The 26,548-nt window shown below is 40.5% G+C and overlaps 1 protein-coding gene across 1 annotated transcript; it reads left to right on the top strand.

Moving 5' to 3' along the window:
• The first annotated feature begins 210 nt into the window (after positions 1 to 210).
• cryl1 (crystallin, lambda 1) lies at positions 211 to 26,147 on the top strand. The gene is made up of 9 exons (XM_080478133.1): positions 211 to 322; positions 1,038 to 1,145; positions 5,227 to 5,353; positions 7,384 to 7,545; positions 8,475 to 8,570; positions 8,881 to 8,979; positions 18,425 to 18,533; positions 23,588 to 23,694; positions 24,802 to 26,147. The coding sequence occupies exons 1-9, from the start codon at positions 282 to 284 to the stop codon at positions 24,907 to 24,909; spliced, it is 957 nt and encodes a 318-aa protein (XP_080334259.1). The 5' UTR covers positions 211 to 281; the 3' UTR covers positions 24,910 to 26,147.
• Positions 26,148 to 26,548: the final 401 nt, after the last annotated feature.

Here is a 26,548-nt window from a genome sequence, read left to right as displayed (position 1 = left end):
CGAAGCCATAACCTCGCTCATCTGTGGTCTATCGCAAAGTGGTAAAAAAAAAACCTAAGGAAAAAGCCCCTCCCCACACAAAAAAATATTAGGTAATTCGTACATAAAATGTGCTTTTTTGGCAGAGAACATCTGCGACCTCTAACTTTTTCTATTGTATTTTGGCCCGTCTGGGCTCCCATACTACCCGCTCAGCGTGACTCCAGAGGGGGCGGGGCATCATTTGTAGCAGAAGCGGCGTGCGGCTACTTTCTAGTCAAACCAACTCACAGCGTCTCAACATGAGCAAATCTGACATGAAGATTATCACTGTGGTCGGCAGGTAAGACAAAGAGACGAAGTTAAGGTGCTGACATTTTCAGCCATGTGCTCTTTATATGTTCTTCCTGACAAAGTTGTGTTTGTGCAATGATACAGTGATGGCTGCTTGTACTTTATCATTTAAGTGTTTGAGTTTTAGTTCAGTAGATGTGTGGTTTAGTTGCATGGTCAGCATTTAAAAGGGCCAAGCTGCATGCACGCACACTATGCCTTGCATCTCGGTCAAAGTATCTCCGGGGTCCTCCTTCAAGTTATCTTTACACCTTTCAGATAATGCATTACTCTGACTCGTTTTTAGACATACCACAATGTTAATCCATGAAACCTGTATTCTTTTTATTCTAATGTTTTCTTCAGCTACATGTTGATGTGTATTGAAGTGACCTCTAATAAACCTGGAAAGTAAATATTAAACATTTTCACTAAGGGTCATGCATATATTCCTAATTTCATCCTGGCTGTCTGTGTTTACTCACGGAGTTTCTTCTGCACGATTGTATAATCGTACGTGTTGAGTTGTGTAACTCAAGAGGAAAACATAGTTGTTTACAGGAAAAGGAACCTCATCAGCAGATTTGAGCTGTGAGCAGGCAGATTGTATGACAAGGAGCTGAATTATTTAGGGATCGCTGACAATCACGCAATGCAAACCTACAATATAACATGGTTTTTGCTGACTCTTATCCATTGTTGTGTAAATTGTGTGTGTGTTGCAGTGGGCTGATAGGCCGGTCCTGGGCAATGGTGTTTGCCAGTGGAGGCTACAGTGTGAACGTCTATGACAACCAACCAGGACAGTCTGCCAAGGCCATCACAGAGATCAGGTCTGCAGTGCTTCATGTATGATCATTTAAATCAGTGCTATCTTCCATGACGTATGGACTCGTAATCCCATTTTCGATTTACCTGATTTTGTTGGTATGAAAGAAACATGTCCAACACCATGTAAATAACGTAGCATTCGATTTGGGCAAAGTTTTATTGCTTTGTATTAGACTTAGAAGTATGTGTTTACAAAAATTACATAGTTAAATTATAGACTCCTCACATGTAAAGATTTAAGTTTCCCAACTAATATTTTCAGTCACACCTTCAGGCAATTTACGGTCACCAGTTTACTTCACGTGCATATTTTTAACCTGTGGAAAGAAAAAGTAATAGCTGCAAAATGTGATGTAAGTGTTTAAAGCATGTATCGACGCCAAACTTTGCAGTCCTGACTCATAGATTCCTTGTTCAAGGGTTGTTCTGTACAGGAGTGTAGCAACGGGGGTCTACAGGGGGGCAGTCGAACTGACAAAGCAGGGGCAGAGATAACCCCAAAATCATCTGCTTAGTCACACATGAGGAATTTCCTATAAACAGCCCTGGTTATTCTTATATATCTTCTAGTTCCTGTCATGGTTGGTTGTGAGTTCATGTGGAAAACCTTCAATAGAAGTAACAGGCCAACTTTCACTAGTAATTAAAAAAACAGTTAACCTACAACATCCAAATTTAGAAATAAACCTTCACAATGGTGGTTTTAGTAGAGGTCATAGTTGGCTGTCCCATCCTGACCGTGACTTGTTCCGCTTGTCCTTCTCTGTCTCAGTGCTCACAGAGAAGACACATGGACGCTGCGTGATCAGCAGCTTCACTGTGATATATGAAGGCATGAGTGAACACGAGTTCATGTAATAACACTGCCGAGTTATTACTAGTTAAACATTACTGTGAAAATGACTAAGGACTTTTGGTCACAATCATTGTGGAAAACTTGACCGGAAACATTTTTGTCAATTGAAAAGTTCATTTCGGACATTTCGGCACAAAACACACAAAACAAATAAACATAACAGAGCTAAGCAAAGCCAAGGAATAAATAAATAAATAAATCATGTCCCAACATATCCGAAAAGGAGTAGGACAAAGCCTAATCTGATTTACTCCCTCCTACCCCTTCTCCACCTCAATAATTAGTCATTCTACACCCCAGTCGTCGTTTATGTTCATATTTACAAAAAATATACATATCCAAATAAACAAGAAGACGCATATAAATAAATAATAAATTATTAATAAACCAGTGTCACAGCCCGTCCTCCTCCCTATACTTAGTGAAAACTGTCATTTTGTACTGTTTGTTTTGTAGGAAGTTGCTTGTTAGTTGCTTTTTACATCATTTGTGTAGTTTGAAATTATACCAGCTCAGTGAATATAATGTAAATAAAACTACTCTTCCACCCCTGAAAGTATGAAGTCAATCACGTATGTCAGGATGTTATTGATTTCACTTGCATGTCAGAGAGAATATGAGAGGTTCAAAAGTATTTCATACCCCTAACCATTTAAGATTAAGATTTTCAACTTCTTACTTTAATGTATTTCTTATATTTCTTTGTAAAGCACTGTGAATTCCCTTTTGTTTGAATGGTGCCTTATAAATACTTGTGCCTTGCTTTGCCTTGCTTTATGCATCCTGTAAAAACAGACTTCTGCCTCCTTGTTGAGACTTCAGGGACTCGGATGAACAGTAGATGGTGACATTGTATTGATTCTTCCATGTCTCCTTGCTTTGGAATGTGATTTCTTGCTGAACCAGCGAAACTCTCCCTACATGAAACAATACTGTCAGAGGTGGACTGATTAGTTGTGATATGATTCACAATGGAAGTGTGTATTCAGGTGGGTTGGATGTGACAATTACTTCCTTTACTATTGAATAAGCTGTTGCAATGTAACAGAGGAATTTATTCTAATTCAGTTATATGTGTTAAACAATGTCAAATAATAATTTTACGTAACTTGTAAATGTTATTGCATGGTGTAAGAATGTACTAATTCACAGCTCATGTTGTGAGTTTTACAAAAATAAACTTAACCTTATGAAAAAAACATTATATATATATATATATATATATCAAGTGAAACCCAGAGAACAGAGGGATGCACATCTTTACACCGTAACTCTACAACCATGTGACGCTCCTTATTCCAGCTACTCCACCACACCTGCCCTTCCCCGCATTGTGATTTCAAACTACGTCAGTCACTGGATTGTTTTTGACAAGCACGAGAATGTCTCTTGACTCATTTAACTTCATAAGAATTAAAACACAATGGAAACGTTCATTTCCCCACGTAACTTCAAAGTAATGGAACTATAAAGTGCAGCAAGAAAATGATGCACCCATGAAATCTGCAGGTTTACACTGACACCTCCTAAAGTTCTCCACAATGGTTAAACTCGAAGTTTAACTAATTTGTTTTGTCTTACCGGGAACTACTCAGCAAGTGTAGTTATCTACAAACCTTCCAACGTTTTAGCAGAGCGTCATCTATTTCACCTAAATCAAACTGCACTTTACAGTCTCTACAGGATGTCACCAAAACACCTTCACATACGTTCTCCATTCAGGTAACTTTGGTCCGGCGTGTCTATCAGCATAATCTGAGCCTTTGGAAGTGTGATCGTAGCCTTTAATGATTGACCTACATGTGATTAGGCATGCGTGAGCTGCTCAAATTAGATTAGTGAACTTATCCCTCTTAAACGGAACAAAGAAACTGAAATCATAAAAACATAGTGCGTGCCACAAAATATACGACAGAAAATAACTTTCATTCTGCCCGGTGAACTCTTTTGGTTTCATTTCCCAACATGTGTTAATGGAAGTCCTCACTTTAAAGTAAGAAATATGATTATTGTAGATAAGACTTGCATTTGTTGTTAGAATTTCCCATTAATATTCTTTGCTGCTAAATCCAGTTCAGGGTCCCATGTGGCTGGAGCTGATGCAGGCCACCGCTCCATCACAGGGCACACAGAGGGACACATGGTCATACACACTCACATTCAAACCTACAGAGGCGACTATTACCATTAAATTCATGTATTTATACTACAGTAGGAAAACAGAGTACCTGCTGAAAACCCACGGAGAACATTTAAACTCCAGACTGAACGGCTCCAAAGCCCAACCCTGACTGGAAATAGTGATGTTGTAATCAAAATGCCTTTTAACAATTTCCCTCTGGGATTAATAAAGCGTTTCTATTCTATTCTATTCTATTCTATTCTATTCTATTCTAAACCAGGGGTTTCTAACAGACACCACATACAGCCTAATTTAATCTTGAGTGGGCTGGAGTGGGACAAAAGTTCCACAATAATGTTTGAATTTCAAATTCGTGATGAAAATGTCTCTTTTCATGAAACCAAACAATTATGGCAGGATGTGAATTTGTACAACCAACATGAAGACATTTTTAATGAAACCTTCTGGTGCAACTTACAGTGAAATGTTGAAAAAGCTGCTCCTGCAGCTGCTGCATTGTGGATGTTTTAACAAAGTCCCAGGTGCAGATAAATGTTTTATTCTTGAGGTTTTTCAAATGGGCTGAACTGACCTCCTGATAGTGTGACTGATTCACAGTTTAAATAATTACACGCTGTCAACTTTCCACAAGTTATAGTCTGACTGAATTTCTAAATGAAATCAAACAGTTTAGGTTTTGTTCATGACTTGATTGAAGAGCAACATTTTCACAGTGATATTCGATGAGAAACAGTCTGGGAATCTGACCTTACAGCGAATAAGACGGTTTAGATACTAACAGTTCACAGACCAGAGACGATGCACCGATCGAGCAAACTGGTTCTGTTTTTCCAAATAACCGTAAAAGAATATTTCCCAGTCAGAAAGACATTTCTGATATCAAAAATGTGACTCAGTTTGTTTTCTAGAGCTTGAGAAACTGATAGCGAGTTCATTTCAATTCAATTCATGACTTTAGAACTGACCCAACGATACTTACGTTCCTCGTCTACCCAGAAAGAAACCGTTCTAAAACCTCCCCGCCGCTCTGAAATGCTAAAAGCCATGTTATTGCGAGAGTGAGTGCTGACGGTGTCTTCCTCAGGAAGCAGCTCAAGGAGCTGGAGGAAGCTCACATGCTTCGAGGAGCGCTGACGGCCTCGCAGCAGATTGCTCTGCTCAGCAGTTATGACGACCTGGCTCAGGCGCTGGAGGGCGCGTTCTTCATTCAGGTAAAACTGTGTACGAACAGGCACTCTGGTCTCTGCCCATTTGGATATTTTTATCCCTCTTATAAGTCAATATATTTCCTGTGGTTTTCAAGCAGTTGAGTTGAACACTTAATATTTCCAGTTATTTTGTTGTTGTAAATAGGTTAAGGGTGGTTGCTAATTATTCTGTATGTTGGGGATTTCATAAAATTGTGTGTGACAACAGGTTCCTTGGTTGTTTTTTTTTAATATGATTACATATTAAGAAAAATGTTATTGGCTTCATAATGTCACACAAACAGATCAGATTGTATTATCAACTGTGAAATTCATATGCACATTTCCATCTCCTAGGAATAATTGTAGTTCAGGTAAATGTATTATTAAATGCTTTAATTTATGTTAAAGGGAGGTTTTGTTATTCTTCACACTGTTTCAGTGGTTCTTGTCTGGAGCACAGCAGGGAGCTGTTCTTCTTCCAGTTTGATTGAGTTTCATCTTTTGTTTTCTCTCGTTTCCCCCTTTGACAAGCTGTTAGCGATAAAGATTGTTATAACAAGTGCAGGTCTGCTGGTGAACGAGCTACATGACATTTTAACATCACAGTCACTCGTCTGGCGTCTGTCATGCTTACAATACAATGGGCACCGTGTTTATCTACTTAAGTCACTGTTGCTTGAAATGAAGTTAATGTTTTAAGCTGAGAAAGTGAGACGTGCACAATGGGACTGTTCATCACAGCAGAGGTGATCACATCACAGGAAGGGGGGCAGGGACGGAAAAATCAATACCCTGAGCTATGTTTACTGTGACCGTTGTAGAGATAAAAGGGGAAATACGTAATACAAACATACCTTGTGCTGATGGTACAGCCAGCTACATTATTCCTGATCAAACAAAGTCATCTGAAGCAGGTTTCATCCTCAAACCGATGACTGATCAATAACCTCTTTAGGGAGCAGTGAGTTGCCGTATGGGCTGGCTTGTTGTCAGTTCCCATACTTGGTGTAATGAAACAAGACGTTGACGTGTTAGATAGTGAACCTTCCCAAACTGGGTCATTCCACACATTCCTACCTTCTTCCAATACCTTTTCACACCGTTCTCCTGTGATTCTGCTACTGCTGCAGTTACAGATAAATCTAGAGCTTCTGTTCTAAAACAAAAGAATAATAACATCAATAAAAATGAGAAAATAAACCAATAAACCCCAAATCCTGTTTTGAAACACAGGGAATATTATTGGCATGTTCAATTTAAATTGTGGCTGTTATATTTTGTTATATTTAAAAAAACAAGCTTCTAACTGCATTGTTAATGAGCTGAGCATCTCATGGTTGCATAAGCATGGAGGTATGCTCCTGGTCCAGCAAGTTATTGCAGTTCTGCACATGAGGTGATGAACTCTTTTAAGAGCCTATCAGCACACCACTGCTGGTTTTGACAGGCACTCCTTTACAACAATCACCAGCCTATTGTAAAAACTGGTTGAATCCAGTTTGAAAGGTGTCGGCGGCAATTGGCCTTTAACGCATTTTCCCGAGTGCGTGCTTTGAAGCCGTTCCAGTGATGAAAATCTCTGTGATTCAACTTCAAGGCTCTAAAAAGAAGAGACTCAAAGAAGCGTTTCACTGAGATCATAAACATATTTCCTCTTTCATCTCAAAAGCAAATGGCGAAACGGTAGACTGACTCACTTACCAAGTAACATTGTTTACAATGACAATCTATACATTTAGTTCTTGATACCAAAACAAAGATAATGATTTTAATACGGCTTTAGATCGGTTTAGTGTTTACATGAGAAGACACCTATACTTCTGTCTAATCTTAATTCCCTGTTGTACTAAGAAACGTACTGTAAAAGCAGAGTGGTTTCTCACTGTGTGTGTGTGTGTGTGTGTGTGTGTGTGTGTGTGTGTGTGTGTGTGTGTGTGTGTGTGTGTGTGTGTGTGTGTGTGTGTGTGTGTGTGTGTGTGTGTGTGTGTGTGTGTGTGTGTGTGTGTGTGTGTGTGTGTGTGTGTGTGTGTGTGTGTGTGTGTGTGTTTCAGGAGTGTGTGTTCGAGCGGCTTGAGGTCAAGCAGAGCATCTTTCAGGATGTAGAGCGTCTAGTGGGGCAGGATGTCGTCCTGAGCAGCTCCACCTCCGCCCTGGTACCAAGCAGCGTCTTCTCCAAAGTGCAGAACAAGAGTCGCTGCCTTGTCTCCCATCCGGTTAGTACTGCAGCCATTTGTAGGCAGCGCAGGTGGATCCAAACCTCAAGTCAGGCAAACTTACCGTTGCAAAACGTCTGCTGCTGCTTCTTCTGTTAGTCTGTCCCTAAAGAATGCTGAAGGCGGGAACGTGTTCCTATACAGGCTTTGATTGACTTTTCATTTTGCTTTCTCTCAGGGTTCCTGTAATAATGCACATGAGCGTGTTTTATGTTTTGTGACAGAACAGCACTTTTACTTCTCCAAGCATTGTGTATTATTTTAGTTTATGGTGCTATTTATTAACAGAATTTCAAAATATTTTCAGTGTCAAACAAGAGTCCAATCGAGCCACAAGAGGAAATTCTCCAGCTGTGAGAAATTATGACATGACTTGCAATACATCTATTTAACCACCAGGGGCACACTTGTGTTTTTCTGATTATAATATGAACTCGCCTTTTATATTTTGTGTTCCTGCTCCATGTGTCTGAATGTTTTATGCTTCTGAAGATGTAGATAGTGTAATTAAAATCCACTGGGATCTGTAAGTTGTAAAGCACAAGGTGAACTGAGGCAGAATATTGTTGAAATTGCAGTTATTTTATTCAAATTTTCAGGTTTTTCGTGTGTTTTAAAATGATAGTTCATTAATTGTGAACTTTTTAATCCATCCATCCATTTTCTCCCGCTTATCCGTTTCCGGGGCGCGGGGGTGTCAGTCTGAGCACTGTCACCCAGATCACATTGCACCGATTAAGAACCTTTCCTGCAGGTGGTGAGCCCACGGGAAAACTTTTTAATCATGTAATACTTTATTTCAGCAAAACAAAGATTTAAAATTCTAGCTGTTTATATCTTATAATGTAATTATTTACTGGTCCGGCCCAATTCAGATCAAATTGTGCTGCATGTGGCCCCTGAAGTTGTTTATTTGCTTTGCTTCGTAGGTAAACCCACCTTACTATGTCAAACTGGTGGAGCTGGTGCCTCACCCAGAGACAGCCATGGCCGTTATGAACGCCACCCATGCTTTGATGACCAAGGTAAAGCGTTAAAATCACAGACTTCATAATGGTGATGAATACATGCATCATCATGACGGAACACAACGTCAGTTATGTGTGAATGAGCTCAGGATTAGAGTGGTACTGTATGTTTTCGACGTTTTGATTGATTGGCTGTAATGTCAGATTTTTGCTGGATATGTCAAAGAGTCTCAGCATCCAGAATTACTTTACATATTGATATGAACTTGTTTCTCCCTAAAATACAAATGCCTTCCTAAGTTTACTGAGGTTCGTATTCTACTCCTGCAGTATTTTCATGGGTTTAAGGGATTTCCATCTTTTTCAGGTTGGACAAGCACCTGTGCTTTTAAAAAAGGAGATTGATGGCTTTGCAGTCAACAGAGTCCAGGCAGCCATTATCGCAGAATCATGGCGGCTGGTCCAGGTCAGTGTCAGCATGACTTCTCGGCATTTGGGTGAGGTCTTTTGCTGGATAACCAGTTTGACTTTATAAAACTGTGAATAAGTGCAATGCTTTTTCTTCCTACTCTAGTCTCATTTCACACACACCTCAAATATCATAGTGCACATCCTATTCACACCCTTCAACCACTGCTGCCTCTCAGAATAATATGTTCTGGTTGCTTCAGAAACAGATGTTTGCTTTTGAGATGTATATTGTCATTTTTCACAAAATTCCCAACAACTTGCAACTCTCTCTCTACAACTGTTTGCTTTTCTCTGCACTCCTAAATAACTCAGCTTGGGGATTTTACCAAAACACCCTTTGGAGAAGTTGTTGCAGTAAAGCTGAAAAAGACTCGGCTTAAAAAAATCGGAGTAAAGCCTTTGTATGAAAAAATTGCTAATTTTACGCTCTGTCTTTAAGTCAAGTACAGCAACAAAGTCAGTGCCAAAACATTTGGCCTGAATGCTTCGTATTTTTCATTTATATCAGGGGTCGGCAACCTTCAACACTCAAAGAGCCATTTGGACTCGTTTCCCACTGAACAGAACACATTGGGAGCTGTCGTCGCTATAATATTATTAAATCAGCACATATATGAGGGAGATCTGGGTTTTTAGAACCATGACTGTGAGTGGTGTGGCTTTCAATGTCATTCAGTCGTGTAATTCCAGATTATTTAGTGTTAAAGGGGAGCTATCATGCAAAATTCTCTTTCTAATGGTTTTCCAGCAGTAATATGTGTCCCCATACCTGGGAATGACACTCCAGAAGTGAAGAAAGTCTGTCCTCTCGTTCTCTGGCTTGTTTTATTTTTTCTAAAGTGTGTGCTCCATTGAGCGAGTTGGAAGTAAAAACCCTGTGTAGCGTCACCAGGGTTTTTTAGCCAATCCCAGTCCAGATAGACCCTTTGACCCGCCCACAACCAGGCCGCTCGCGACCGCTGCAGGTAAACAAACATGGTGAAGACATGAGCAGAACATGCCAGATGCACCGTTGAGCCTGTGATGATCCAGTGGATTAATTTTATTTTCAATTGGAATCTACCAACAAGACTTCCCAAAGTTTTGTATGTCACTCCCAGCACAGCTACCAGGGTTTTCATAACATCGGCCAGAACAATGCTGGATTCGCTGCAAAACTTCTAATAAAGCGGATCTGTACCAACTATCTGTGACTCTACTGCAAATGTGGGAACTGTAAGTAAAATATTCTGATTTATACGCTTTTAAATTACTTTTCCAAGCACCAGGCTGGTTAGTTTGCAACAGCTGAGGCCAGAGGCCTGTACTACGAACCCTGATCAACATATCCAGGATCTCTCTCTGTTTCCTGGTTGACTGATCCAGATGTGCGCGATCCTGATCACCATTACTACCAAGCAGGTTATTAACTCACTAATTCAACCCAGACCTACGTGTGCGCGTTCACATGAAAGGGGCGGTGTTTTGAGCGTCTGACCAATCACACACATGGAGAAACTGCAGCGCAGTTTAGAGATTACTGAAGGAGCAGTTAATCTCTGAGAAAATGAAGAAATAGAACACATCTACCAGGCGAAAAGCAACACTGCTGCTGCAGCCAAAGCCAGAACATTCCTGACTTGTTAATGCTGACTTACTGAGATTATTCTATATTAATTTGAAAATACTGAGCATTTCAGGCCAAATGTTTTGATACTGACTTTGTTGGTGCACTGCGACCTCTCAGTTTCACTTTATTGCAGCAGAAACATGTCGGGCTGAACTTCCTCACTGCTCTTCTTTTAGTTTACATTCTACATCTAGTTGGTTTGAATCTGAGTTTTTCTTGTGTTTTGTGTTGGAATATTAATTCATCACCGTGACGACAGGAGTAGTTCTGCGTTCCATAAATTCATGTTTCTGCAGTTCGGTCAGGTGTGATCATGAACTTCATTATTCCAGATCAACCCTCGTGGAGATAAACAAACTTGGAACAAGTCAAGAATAAAAAAATCCTTCAAAGCCTCAGTGACCAGGATTTATCTAATTATGTCAAAAAGATCTCTAAATTAATTTCTCATCTCCTCTCTGCTGCAGCTCAGCTCTGAACCTGTGCACAAATCACCATCATTTAAGAATGGGCGGGTCATTTTCCAAGAGATCTGATTAGTCAGGAGGCGGAGCTCTGACCTCTTATCGAGAACATAACATGCTCTAGAGCAGCTTAGACATTCAGCGTAAGTTACCGGGGTGATTTATCCTGGTGAGAAGGGGGCAAGTGTCGTAGTTGAGAAAACTCAGGGTTAATCCTTGGAGTTATCTCGATAAGAGAAAATCCAGCGTCGTAGTACAGACCTCAGGAGAGGAAGTTCTTCCTCCTCTTCCCAAGGTGGGCATTTGGGTGGAGGCACTCCAGCTCCCCGAAACCCAGCAGATTCTAAATGCAGCTCGAATGATTGAATTTTTAACTGGCTGAAAATCAAGGACAAGCTGGATTTGGGCCGAAAAATACAGAATATAGCAATACAGAATACAATGTTTTTCGACCAGTAAGAACCATGTGAAAGTGTTAAAAATTTGTGTAATATGACTCCTTTAAGTAATAATTGCCAGTTTCTGTCGCAGTGAGCATGAAGCATCGTTCCTCCACACGTCTGCTGATTGGTAGTGACGATCGTCACTCTCATGAAGCCCGCAATATAAAAATATCTCATCTGTCCTAAACACTCCTGTTGTTGTTCACATGTGCCGCTTTGCACACACTGGTTGTTTTGTTGACAGGGTTTATTGAAACGTTGGCGCTCCACCGCACCGCAGTCTTCTGACGAGGTTCAGACGCTCCTCTCAGTAACAGGAGAGGAGATCCAGCGGGAGATGGACGCTGCAGTTCGGATTGAGAAAGTTTTCCACTGTGTCACAAATAAAGGAAGCTCACGGTTTCGTATGGCCGCTGAGCTGCGGCTGCGGGGAGTTGACCACTTCGGACGTCCGTGCAACTGCAGCTGCCGTGACCTGTGACCGCAACTACTGCACTCTTTGCGCCACTATTGTTGCGTAATGATGTTATCCTCACGTCGTTCACTACACCGCCTACATTTTACCGCACTCTCTGCAGTGGGACTGAGCAACACAGTTGGTCTGGGTGTGCTTTGCCTTACCGTACCGCTCCGCGACGTACTGCAGTGGGACCGAGGCTCAAGGAGCTGCAGCGGAGGGACGAAAGAGCCGCGGGTTGCCAAACCCTGATTTATATAGAGCGCATTTTCTGTTCTACCCACAACAAAAAAGATTTGTGCATTGCTGCAGCTCTGCTGCAATCAGATCCCAGTTCTTCATGACATTTGATATGCAATTCAAATGTGTGATTATTTGTTTATATGTCTGGACAAAAGCACCAAAGTCTCAGGATAGTGGCCGAGTTGAAGGTGGCTGCTGATGGTTTTGTAATAGAGACAGAAAAGAGGAAGCCCCTTGTCAGCTCACCTCTGCTATAATCCCTGTGGTCTCCTTCCAAAAAGGATCTCAATGAGAGTAAATGAGCTTCAGCTTCTGCTGACAGGGGCCATTATGTGCTCGCTCAGGGACGAAATGGTTAGAATGATGATACACAAGATGAGCGTGATGATGTTAACTTGAGACGTGCGCAGTGTTACCTGATCTGAACTCAAATAAAGGCTCGCCAGCTTTTCACTTTTAGCCTTGACTTCTAATATGGTCCCACAGAATCTCCAGATTCTGAGTAAGTCAGAGTCAGACTTAAAGCACATTGAAATATATGGCTTCTCACTGCGAACGTCTAAATCCTCCAGGCATTCAATTGTCTGTACATCTTCTATACTCATTGTATGCCAGACATGGTTAACTGGTTCCTGTGTGACTGTACTGGTTTTTTTGACAGTCAGAAATTACATAAAAAGCAATTCAAGTGTTTTTGTAATTCATTTAACGACTAACAGAAAAACCAGCAACAAAAGCTCCTGACTTGAATTCTCTCATTCGCTCTCCTTCTGTCTCAGTTGTTCTCTCTTTTGTGGAAGTGTTTAACAAAGAACTGCTTTTTCCGCAAGTGAATGATCCCATTGTATACATGTCCCTGACTCTAAATAGTATCTTACAGCAGATCATTTAGTCAAACAACAAAAGCACCTAAAGTTAACCATGACCCATTACAGAAGAGTTGCACACCAGTGGATTAAATGAAAACATAGACTGAAATAAGACTGGTGGTTGTTTAAATGTTTGCTGCCACGCCTTTTTATTTTCAATGTCGAAGTTCTGTAGTCCTAAAAAAGTTTAGTGTGATACATAATAACCATGAAAAAACAGACGGATACATTATACTTTAATGCAAAAATACCGTACTGTATATGGAAGGAATATTCTCTGACAACCTGAACTATTTTCATTGAGGTTGGTGAATGGACATGAAATATAACCTAACTTGGTACAATAATAAAATTGGTTAAAATAAACATTCAAGCAACTTCAGATTTTGCCTCATGTTGTTGAACTTTACGAAGGCTGTTTAGTGAAGTTACTCTCGTAGTCATGTGACTTCACACATGATTGGATTAGTTACGGGACGAAGGCATGACGGTCAATGTTTTCTACTTTATAGCAGTGAAGTTGTTCCATCAGATGCAGAAATGCCACGGATTTGCAGTTTCATGGCACAGTAGTTGTTGTTTTTTTTTATTTAGTTTCTTTCCATTATTGATCTTGCTGATAGTTTTAAACTGTATTCACACAGAGGTTTGGATGTACTGAGCTGGGTTAACAGCTCAACATCCCTATTTCAGCATTTTACCTCCCGTACACTGAATTATGAAACAAGTTTCAGCACAACTTTAATAAGGCTCTGTTTGTGGTTTGAGCCTCTTTTTCTTATCATGATGATTAAAGATTTTAGGTAAAGGGAGGAAAAAATGTAGTGTCATTACTAAATTCACAGCGATATTTGTTCCAGCACAAATAATTGTAATGTGATTACAACCACACACATGGTTTTCTGATGTGTTATGCTCACCACTTATAGATACAGACAGAGCAACAGGTTCTATTGCAACAAAAGTGTTCAGAGTTTAGTCTTTCTCTTTGAAAAATACTTCATTTACTTTTTGTTCCAATAGCTGCTCTCCAGTTGGCTGGCCAGCTAAGTGAGCCTGCACTCAGGTGAGGATCCTTGTAAGTTCAGTCAATGCCCTGGAACATGCTGACAGTCTTCAGAAAAGAAAACATTTCTCATGAGTGACTTAAATTGTGCACAAGTACTTCAAGGAAATGCAGCTGAGGCTATTTTTGTGCGACTGTGCTGACTGTAACTCTGCATGCATGCATCCACCATGTGATATTTATGATTTCACACACGACTGCGGAAGCGCAGACTCATATCTACTCGACATTTGTGTGTGGATCACTACCTTGTGACACTCCTGTTGAGGAGAATTAACCCTGAGGCCACCCTTCGGTCCGAGCTGGCAAAAACGTCACATTGCTGTGAAAGCTTCGAACTTCGCTGTGGAAGGAGCTCCAGAGGAGAACATAGCTGTTCCCTACAAATGATAGATTATCATCCAAAATCACCCAGATTATCAATCAAAATCGAAGCAGCAATTACAACTCGGAAACTAGTTTCTACGAGTTCAAAGCTCTCATGATGAAACCCACCGAACGTTGTGATCCTAAGTGGGTTTGATGTAAATCAATTTATTAGCTGTTTCAAAATTACCAAAATGTGTAATCATGATTATCTCAAGCAACACTGCTTTAATATGTTCTACATCTCGATATGTTAGTTCAACAAATTAAACATTTTATAATGTTGTCTTGATTTGCCCTCACAATGTGATACGTATACGTAGTTGAATTGAATGACATCAACAAGTATCTGATTAGTAATTGTGGGCACAGGCTACCTTTAAAAAAAAAAAAGAAACCTGTCTGACTGCAAGGATAACTTCATTCACAATTCGTCTAGTCAAGGTGGTTGAGCTGGTAAATCCTGTAATAAGTCATTCCTGCTATTTATACCCGTGGGCTTTGCTCCATATTAAGTCATGCAGAATGGCTAAGGTGAGTATCTGAGTATGACAAATTCTCCAAATACCAACGGGGGTACACTTTAACTATTCTTCTCTACCAATTAGAGGCAGAGATAAGTTATGACTCTCCTTTGCTCCCTGAGCCAAGACCAGGTGAACTAGATGAACTAGTCGAGTTTTACTGCCCAAGAACTGCTGAGTGTCTGAAATCCTACACAAGACCACTGTCGAGTTCAGTAACAAACTGCTGCTCCCCAAACAACACTGTTTCTAACCAAGCACATCCACTGGCTGCAGCTGACCAATTTAGTTGTGTGTAACTGTAAAAATATCACCTTTAGGTTTTGACTGTTTGGCATGCTGGTAAAGTGATTGTATGGAGGACTAAATGTGCCAAAATTAAGTATAAGTACTCCATTAAATAATTAAACGTGTCATTAATTCATTAAAATACCACTTCATTTTATGTAAAAAAAACATATATAATTTTTTCACTATTTCATTAATTATTACATTGTCCGCTGTTGCACTTCTTCATTAATTTATTTTATCTGTTAAACTCGCCCATCAAAGTCAGTGTTTGAGTTGAACTATGGAGGCAAGAGTGTTAACCACGACATCAGTGTGATGCCTTCTCATTGATGTGATTGTTGGGAAATCAAGAAGCTGATTTTTGAGTTCCCAACAAACATGTGCACAGGATTGTCAATCACATGACACAACACAGAGCCAATGTGGGGGGGGATTTTGTATATGGTGATTAAATGTCTGAGTTCTATACGAGGCGTGGCTCTGTCAGCGCTGCGATATTGAAGCCCAATACTTCCTGAGTTTGTGACGCCCAATGTAGACCACAGCCTCCTTAGTATTTGCATATATTGCGTAATATATAGATTACTATAGAAAAACTCACTGAGGCATTGTACTAACTGGCATCCTTTACTCGGGTTAATAACAATAGAACCAACACATCATGAATGGTATTTGACATTACAGCTGCCCGGTGGTTTTGTTTCCCTTACCACAAATGACGTGCTGGGCACACGAGCAGAATTCCGTGATGTCTTGCTTGAAAAGAACAGAGCCACAAACTGATCCCAACCTCTGATTCAGTTGCTTTATCAGCGATTTCTTATTCAGACTAGCCAGCCTCGTCCAGTGAACAGCAAAAACTTCTGATCAAGTCCGGTTGAAGGGATTCAGTTTGCTTTGAAATACGTATTCAGACTGTTTCCTGAAAACCAAAGGTCTCGCTTTCTCTATGCTAAAACAAATTGTTTACACCAGCAGAAGAAAACACTGAAATCTTTATGATTTTGACAAAATTGGATTTTGCAATAAACCAAAATTACTCAACAATTTGATGAGGAAATTACAACTGGAAAAACATGAGTTTCTTAATCATCTACTTGAAATCTTCCACAGTTACTTCAGATGGCTGTGGTTACAGATGTGTAAGCTTTACATGACCTCCCTGGACTTGCTTCATGCACCTTTTCGCTGAGCCATGACATTTAACCTTCAACATTCAGGGCATCTGAATCTAATGCACATGTCATCTAAAACGACAGCGGCCCTCCAGGACCAAGAATGGACACAATTTAGTGTCAGATTTTTCCACTTTCTTGGGGGGGTGTTTAAAGTCACTCAAACGATAAAACAGCGCAAGTGACTTTCTTTTAAAGCTATATGTGGAAGCGTTCAATTTTAATTGAACTCAGCTTCAGTTTTCCCATCTCTTGAATTTGTGGCCGTCTGCCTTAATGGGCCATGGTTTGAGGTTAGGAGACAACATAGAGCAGGGCTCCTAAATTCCAGGCCTCAACAGCCGGTGTCCTGCAAGTTTTAGCGATCTCCCAGCTGCAGCACACCTCAAATCTGATGTTGATGTCATCGTCAAGCTTGTAAAAAAGCCAAGTAACGAGCCCCTTACTGCATTCAGGTGTGTTGCAACTGAGAAAAACCTCAAACATGCAGACAATAGGGACTGTGTTATCTTCCTGAACTCAAGCTGGGATTTGGTTCCACAAGATAAAACCATGATAACTGAATGCTCTGCCTCCACTTTTGCCATGTTTTTGGCTCGGTTGGTAGATCCGTCATCTCCCAATCAGAAGGTTGCAGGTTTGATTCCCATCTTCACCTTTCCACATGCCGAAGTGTCTTTAAGCAAGACACTGAGCCCCAAAATGCACTGATTGGAGTGACAGTGCCTTGCATGGCCGCAGCCTCCTTTGGTGTGTGAATGTGATTAATGATCTAAAGCGCTTTGGGGCTATTCACACAGTTGAAAAGTGATATATAATTGAAGAGCAGTAAGACTTTGAGAGCAACATGCTCTGCCAGGGTACTATAGTCATAGTAGCAAGTTAAAACATATGTTATTAGAATTTCAAATTCTCTTCTGCATGTCGATATGGTAAATATCATCTGGTCTCAGAACTGCAGCATTTTGAATCATCTGATGACTTTTCCAAAAGTCATTTTCATTTATAATTCAACGAAAAAAGAAAACTCCTTCCCCTTCTCCCCTATGGTAGCTGCTGTAACATTGTCTATTCACTCTTTACCATATTTTTCTTAGATAGACTACATGTACCTATGTTATACTCCTTAGCATTGTAAAAGATCAGAGCAGCAGGTATGCCCATGCATTGAGCATCAAGGTCTGTTGTCAGATGGTGGCCTTGTGATCCCTCTTACATAACCCCGACCCTCCAGACACACACAGACTATGGTCCTTGAGTCGAGGCCAGCGTTGGAAAGCAGAGCGGCTGAGAAAGCAGCTTGCTGCCCTCCGTGATTACAGCAGAGAAAAGACCCCACCCACCTCCCTGCTTTGCTCAGATAACAGGCTCGTTGTTGGACGCAGGACCCAAACAAAGACGACCCTGTCCCTCTCCTCTTGCTCACCCTACTTTCTGTATCTGTGCCCGGGCTTTGATTTCTTCCATGGTCAGCCAACAGGTATCTCTAAAACCAAAGACACCCAAACCACGCCTTCTGTGCATTACTCCATCCTCCTCGGGCACTCTCTTTCTTCACTCAAGATCCAGAGAACTCACAACAGGCCAGTTTGGGAAACTTTATATGGTGGCGTCGTCTGAATGGATCAAAGGGAATTGTCCAAAACACTCAAGGCCATGAGAAATTAAAGAGAATCAATTGCTAGAATATTCCTGTAATCTCTTCAAGAAGAATAAATCAATACATTTGTCCCTGGACTCTACAAGATGGAGTTCAGCTGATACATTTGTATTTCAGCTGCTTGCCTTCAGGCTGGCACGGTGGATCATGTGATCCGACTGTTTGACTTGGCACAATTCTTGTGCTGGATACGTCCATCGATACATTTCCTGTCTGATGAGTGAAACAATAGTCTGATTGTCTGCCATTTTTTTCTCCTGTCGATTCCGTCAGGATGGCGTGATCTCTGTGAAGGACATCGACCTGGTAATGTCGGAGGGACTGGGAATGCGCTACGCCTTCATTGGACCCATGGAAACGATGCATCTCAATGCCCCTGAAGGTAACGGTCCCTGTTTGGCGCCGACAAGGTTCACATCCAGCAGTTAACCTCTGGATTCCATCAGACCAGGATAATCCACTGAAATGCATCTCGGTGCAGTTTATTTGTAGGTGGAGGTTAGTATTTTGTTCACAAATAAAAGACTAAATGCTTGGCTCAGTAAAATGGTTGCCTTGAGAAAAAGCGTTGAGCAGGACAGTTAAACAGAAAGCCCATGGGCCATAAACCAGCTTGCAAGAGGCTCCAATCCGGCTAAAGCACCAGGGAAATGGGAAAAGTTTCAAAGAAAACCTAGATTTAAAAACAAAAAAAATGCTGAGACCCCACCTGAGATATCGATAGTGCTATGCTGTCGAGGTGAGTTTGTGAAAACATCCATAATGCAACAGCTATAGGAGATGTTTTTTTGAACGTTTCACTGTATGTTGCAGCAGAAGGTTTTGTCAAAATTGGCTCTATGTTGAGATTGTGGTCTTTTTTGGTGGTAATTGTTTGATTTTTGCAAAAATACAGACATTTTCATCATGTACACTCTGCACCACAACGACAAAAAGTTCATGGCTTATACAGTAACTAAACACATGACTGTCGTGCCACTCCTTTTCCTTGCAACTTGGTGAAATCTCATCACGATATCATCACATCACATTCACAATGCTTGCAATGCATTAGCAGCATTAGATAAACATTAGCCTCTTTTTGCGAGCCTTCTCCTCTGCTGTCGACATGCTTATAGTTGATCTCCGCCATTTTGCTGTTGATTTAATTTTTCACTTGTCAACAAATCAGTTTCTTTCCTGAACCAGACTAAAGAGCATCTCCTTCCTATTTACTGACATAAACTGACTCACACAGCACTGGCAACTTGGCTAATATCTCACAGGAACACAGCTATGTAATTAAGACCTACTGGAAGTAACTCATAATGTAACGTCCTGATTTTTCCACCCCCAAAAAACACTCATAACTGTAACCAATTATAATTCTTCAGTGACTTATGAGTGTGAAACTGCACTGTCTAAACACTGTAAGGGATGAGCTCTGAAAACCAACAGGTTGCATTCAACAGTGAAATCTGTGAGATAAACAACAGCAACGCTGCTCTCGTGTCTCAGCACACCATCCATGTACTGTACCAAAGTCCTGCATGCCTGCATGCGTCCCGGGGAGACTGAAACCTCACGGAGATGGAGAATATCAAAGGGGAGTGTGAAACCCAGAGAGTAACCCGATGTGTACACACACACACACACACACACACACGCACACGCACACGCACGCACAGAAAAAAGTACGCTGTGGCTGAACAAAGCAGCCTTTTGATGGGAAGTGATGAATGCCCTCCCTCACACCAGTAATCCAAAACTCACAGAGCCCACACCGCGGCTTTCAAAGCAGGTGCCAACTCTACCTGTAGTTAGAGAACCAAACCTCTTTGCGCATTTTTTTTTTCTGCTCAGGAAGTAGTAGTATGATCGTGCTCTCAAAAGATTGCTAAGACTACCTCCTGTTGTTACTCCAAGTCCTTAAATCATTCCGATCAGATACCAGAGGCCTCAGAGACTCTCTTTCGTAACTTGGCTTTGTAAACATGTCTGTACTAGAGAACACTATCCGTTAAAAGAATAAAATGTACCAAACCCCTCGAAGGAGCCTCTGTACTCACATTGTCCACTTGGGATTGGCTACCATAAATCGAAATGTTGAATAACCTCAATAACATTGAAACCAGCCATCAAGCATGACACACAGTTACAGTTAACAGCTGCAATAATATTCAGAATTCACTTTGTATTGGTTTTTTAACAGTAACATGTGTCGCCATAGTCAGTGTTAGAGGCCCCAGAAGTCAAGAAAGTCTGTCATCTTCCTCACTTGCTTGCTCTACCTTTTAGAGAATGTGTGCTCAGATAGGCGAATCAGAGTTTTTCCCTTCATGACATCATGTGGGGAAACAACCGCTCCCTCTGGTAATGGATACTCACTTTGACCCTCTAAAATTTTGAGCGGGCCATTTTTTCTCCTTGAAAACGCTACTGCAAAAGAGACGCAGCTCATTAGCATTTAAAGGTACAGACACAGAAACAGCCTGTTCTCAGTAGAGACACTAGAGGGACTTTTAGACTGGCTGAAATTCAGGAACCAAGGCTGATTTGGAGAAATACACTTTAAATTCAGTGTTGTTGGACCTCTGACAACGATGTGAAATTGTTGAAAAACTGTATAATATGGGGACCTTTAAAATAATTTTTAAACTTGGATTCAGATAATTATTGTCCCCACCTACAAAGAAGGAAATTTACCAGGACACTTTATGTTTTATTTTTCTTTGAGATATTTCTTTTTATATGTGTAACAATTATAAAACGTTTTGAAAGTTCACTGTTAAAGTATCCCCAGCTGAAGTCTGAATTTGGGGACCTTTCCGTCTGTAGTTTTGATGTTCTTTCTGGGTCCCACCCTCAGAACACGTGTTTGATATTTATTTGTGACTCTAAATTGAATGTGATGTGTGTTTGTCCTGTGATGTACCTCCCAGAGTGCGTCTCACCTTCACCATTAGTCAGCTACAGCACCCCACGTCCCTGAGTTGGATAAAGCAGGATAGAAGATGGATGTAAACATATCCATTATTGACTGTTTTCTGATACACCAACATTCACCACACAGCATCAGAGACAGCAGATCTTTCACTCCAACAAACAGAAGCATGGTGTGTGTTTCTACTCTGAGTTTGACTTCAGACTATGTGTTGTCACACTCTGCTTTAAAGAACAAATCATTTATCTGCTAAGTTTTGTGTAACACCACATGAATGGTCATTTAAAGAGGCTGAAGGCCAGTGCAGGTTATAAAACTCAAACTTGTAGCTTTCCACTCATTGTCACCCTGTTTGGATTCTTCTTCACTTGACCTGTGCTGGACTTGTTGCGAGAATCCCATCATGGAACACCTTCCATCTTTTACTGTAAAGCTATAAATTGACTTCAATCCAACTCAAGGTGGCACTGAAGTAAATATTGATGTGACTATTTCCTTAAATTTCATTACAGCATGACCATGTTTGATATCACTGAATGTTATTGATTTTGATGTGTGGAAGACAAACGATAAAAAAAACTAACAAAAACAAAGTCTGTAATACGGACTATTCAATTCAATTCCACTTTATTTCTATAGCACCAAACACAGTCATTTCTCGGTGCTTTTAGCAGAGAGAAACCCAACAAATCCAAGACTAAGAAGAAGGAAATAGCAAGTGGTTTAAAATCACACTAATAATGATTCTCTGGTAGAATTGAAGGTGGATGGTAGTTGTCACACTGCAGTGTGAAGTGTGTCGACTCAATATAGGTTTCTTGGACGTCCGTGCCAACATTCAAAGTATTCAATAACACTTTTCAGGCACTATTGTGGCACATTTGTAGAAAAAGGGAAAATCTTGTGATTTGAGGAAGCGTTGGACTCAAATCAGTGTGACAGAACAGTTTTAAATAGAACCTTCTTTAATTAAAGAGCTGGTGTGAAGCCGTTGAGAACATCTTTTTCTGAATACCTCACACTGACTTTACTCTGCTTCAAACATCTCGTCCTCGCCTCCTCCGTTTCTTATCGCAGCAGAGTAAACACACCATAATGCTACCCCTCTTTATGATACTCTTTGTTCAATTATTGTCGCTAATATGGGAACTTCTTAAGTAGTTTGTATGATTCTTGCATAGATATTTAGATGACTTAGTAGTAACGTAGTAGAAGTTGTGGAGACTGAACCACCACCACCACCACCACCACCCATTTAGCTCTCAAATTATTCATCAGGCAAAAACATAAAAACGTCCTGCATACATTACAAATGAATCATTAAAGATTCATTAATGAGCAAAACTGTTGAATAGAATCAATAAATCCCACTGACAGTCACACCAAGATGAAATAAAATTATAAATAAACTCAATTATAAATAAACTCTGTTCAGTTTTATATATTTAGCAGAACCAGATTTGGAGGTGGTGGTTAGAGACACCAGAGGGATAAACATCTATAGCTTTAACTGTCGATCTGCTTTTTTATTACTCCTTGAATTTTATGATTTTACTCAGTTACCAGTTTGACTTGGTTTAGTTCAATCATACGTTGCAGAAATTATTACCATTTACCATAAAAGCCTGTGCTCAGTCTCAGATCTTCAGTGTTTCAGAAAACTGGGCTGGACGTATGAATGAAAACAGGCCGTATATGTTTCACCCGCTAGATTTTTAAAAAAATGCTGCAGCTGTGTGTCAACACTTTTTCTTCATTTTGCTTTGATCAAATGGTGAAGACCAACATTTCAGGGATGTTGGATCCACAGTGTCTCCAGGTATCGTCTCACTTCCACTGATGTTACGTAAATTCAGTAAAACGGTTAAAGACATGGCGAGTTGAACCTCCAGTACGTCAAATGAGGAGGTCAGCCTTTCCATTGGTTTGGCTTTAGTCGTCTTATTGCGAACCCCGAATGAAAGCGTTTCCTCTGCTTTTTCCAGCATCGTCAGTCTGATTGGTTTAATACTTCTGGGACATTAAGTTCCTGTTCCATCAAAATGCAGCTTTATTCACATTTTAAATTCTTCTTTCCATAATTGGTCTGCTTTTGCCTTTTAATTCTATTAATACAATCATTCCTTTGTACATATTTAAAGATCTTTTTTTTTTCCAGCAGCTGCACTCATATCAAGCTTCACTAATGCAGTTCTCCTGTGAACTGTTAGACATTATATTTAAGTTTTAAAGCTCCGTGCAGTACAGATGTGCCTCTTCACTTTAATACAGCGCTAACAAACATGGGTCTTAATTTCAGTACCACAAGTGCTATTTGTGTCACACCTCTATTCTATATGACCCATTTCCCACATATTCCTGTTGAGCATCAGCAGTTGCTGGCAGCCGTTACAGACTTTGATTTTCTGCCTTTATCTGTGTGGCTGTGTCTTCCTGAAACAGGACAAATTCATTTGTGTGATCAGCCGTTAAATCCACGCACCTCCTCCATCTGACCTGCTTCTTCTGTCCAGGTTTGGAAGACTACATGCGGCGATACGGTGACGGCATCACAAGGCTCCTCAACTCCTTCGGACCCGTACCGGAGTTCCGTGGCGAAGGAGCCAAGAGCGTCATGAATGTAAGTCTAGAAGAAAAACCAGCTGCAGCATCACATCAAGCATTCACACTCATTTAAAGCAACTCGTAATGTGCAGACATTTGTTTATTAATAACTTGCAGTATTTTTATAAACAGTGTTTTTATTTCTGCATGACTGAAAGTCATGAGTTCCCCCTCACCTCTCGACCGTGTCCAAGCTCCTAAACGAGCGTTACTCAGTCACATGCTATCAGCGGCTGTTAAATGTGAGCTGCAGAAGGTCGTCACTGGAGGACTCTGTGGGGCAATAAATAGTTTAAGGTGAACAAAAGGAAAACATCCGTGAGTGTTTGATCTTTGTTTCTTTACTGCTTTTCAGTGATAAAAATGTATTATTTTTTTTATTCCTTTGTAAGTGTCTGACGCTGGTCACATTCATACATTGACTGATATTTAAACACTGCAGATTCACTCTGAAGGTTTCTTTTCTTTCGTAGATTCAATAAAATCTCTTATGACTCATAGATTTGTTTGTATAACAATGTCGTGAACTTTTTCACTTGCGACGCCTTGTAAAGTGTGAAACTAAATTCCCACACGCGTTTTTACCTGCTCAGTTTGATCTCATACCAATTAAATGTTGAGGCTGATTATAAGAAAACCTAAGAAGTGAATGTGTCTCGTGCTGCTTCACAGAGCTGATGTACATTTTAAAACTAAGTCATAATTGACACGAAGTTACGACGTCACCAGATGATTGTGGAAAACATGCACAACAGTTATTAAATAGGCGTGACTCTAAATGGGGGCTACTTTGTATTTTGACAAGTGAGTTTGAAATGTGCCTGTATGAGATTCAGTCCACAAAAAATACCAAAGAAGAAGAACAAACAAACAAACAAAAGGAAGTAGCTGAACTCACATTGACCTGACAGCACTGTTGTGTGGATGAGGGACATAAGAGACCATAATGTCTTAAACATATTACTCTGAAATAACAACAAAACAGAACCAATGCCAAGGCATCAGCAGCAGTTGTGCTATTGTGAAACACCTCATCCAGTGAGAAGGATGATATATTTTTAGAAGTGAAATCTGCCGTCTTGTCATCCATTGGAAAGTCCATGTTGACTTCTCTGCTCCACAGGAGATGTACGAGCTGATTCCCGGCGACGAGTCGCATCTGTCGGCCAGGATGGAGAGGAGGGACCAGCTCCTCATGCGTCTGGCGGAGCTCAAGAAGGACCACCAGTAACGCCAGCATGTGAGGCCCAAATCAAGGACACTTCACATTTTTGTCCCATGTGATCTGAGCTGAGCCACGAGAGGCTCCTGAAAATGTCTTAATCCCTTGTTGATCGTTACTACTTTTATAATCTGTGGAATTTGGAATAGATTTCATATGATTTAAAAAGAAAATTCTGTTTTCAGATATTGTGTTTTCAAGTGCCCTCAATACAGTTTTCTGTCAATACTGTCAGGAAACTACAGACATATAGGGCTTTTTTAAGGCTTGACGTCAGTATATTTACATTCTTCTCAGTGATGGTCCTGAACACATCCCTCCAGTTTGAGCTGCAGCTGGTGCAGAAAACACACTGGCATTTAGTATTGGGTGCAGAATTGATGAACAATACCAATAGGTCATGAGACATCTTTTACAGGAAGTGAAAAGGTGGAAATCTGATTTTAAAAATACTCTTTTTGCATTTGTGTGGGCACAGAGCAAGAGATCAATAAATACAGATAGACACGACATAAAAACTGGAATTAGTTTTCATCACAGTGGCTCGTTAAATCTTGAGAGTATTTTAGATCAGGGGTGTTAAAGCCTGAGGCCGAAGTCAGCCAGCCTGAAGATCCAATAGGAAGCGTAAGAAATACAAAGGAAACACAACTTTTTATTCAATTTATTCTCTGAGGATTGCAAGGTTTTAGTAAGGTACATAACAATATGCTATCAACCTTTTTCCTCGTGAAGCATCAGAGCTACTGTTAATGTGGATTTATGAAAACATGCACATTGAACCTTTCAGAAGCATTTATTAACAAACATCCTCCTGAAGAGAGTCGGTGTGGAGGCTAGGATTTCTGATATTTCAGTAGATTTGCCAAATGAAATACACGTTTCTTGTAGATTTGACAAATTTAAAGAAGAAAAACAAAGTCCACTGAAGGTCATGTGTGTTTCTGGGCATTTTACTGTATTTTCACCAGGATGCGCTGTAGAATACTTTCACAAAAATTAGAATACTTTTGACCTCTCTGTTCTGGACTTAACTCAACATGTTGGTGAAATGTTGGCATCTTTAATTAAGCGTGAACAAATATCATGAAAAATGTACAATGAATCAACGTTTTGATTTTGGAATTTGTCATTTGTGTAATTATTGTCCCGTTCACCTCACACTGTACAGATGAATAGATACTTTACTGGTCCTCGTGGGGAAATTCACTCAGAAGCCACTGAGAATAAAAAAGTTCTGCATCGTTTTTGCTTGTCGCTGGACTGTCTGCTGCGGTATTGAACGGATTTCTGTTTTACACCACCGAGACAAACCGATGAGGTGGGTCGGATTAGAAGATCGCCCAGTGGTGGAAACAATGAGTGGAAACTTGTCATGAGAACAACTCGTGTGGGAGATTTCATTTCACAGAGATGCGTATCTGACCCCGGCGACCATCATGTGATTCAATCATCACCAACGCAAAATGGGGAAAAAAGACGGACTGCATCCTGAATGCATGTTTGATCAAATGTGCTCAGAGAAGATGCTTAGACTGTGGACAGATTATAACCTCAAATCCAGCATATCTGAACTGATTTATTTTGAGTGTGATGACAATGGGAATCAAAGATGCCAGTGAAGTAAATGATACTAAAGAGACCAGCT

The sequence above is a fragment of the Lipophrys pholis genome, assembly GCF_963383615.2.
Source record: "Lipophrys pholis genome assembly, chromosome: 13".
Lineage (NCBI taxonomy): Eukaryota > Metazoa > Chordata > Actinopteri > Blenniiformes > Blenniidae > Lipophrys > Lipophrys pholis.
Note: the sequence above shows the minus strand (reverse complement) of the source record. Positions and strands in the feature narration are given on the sequence as shown.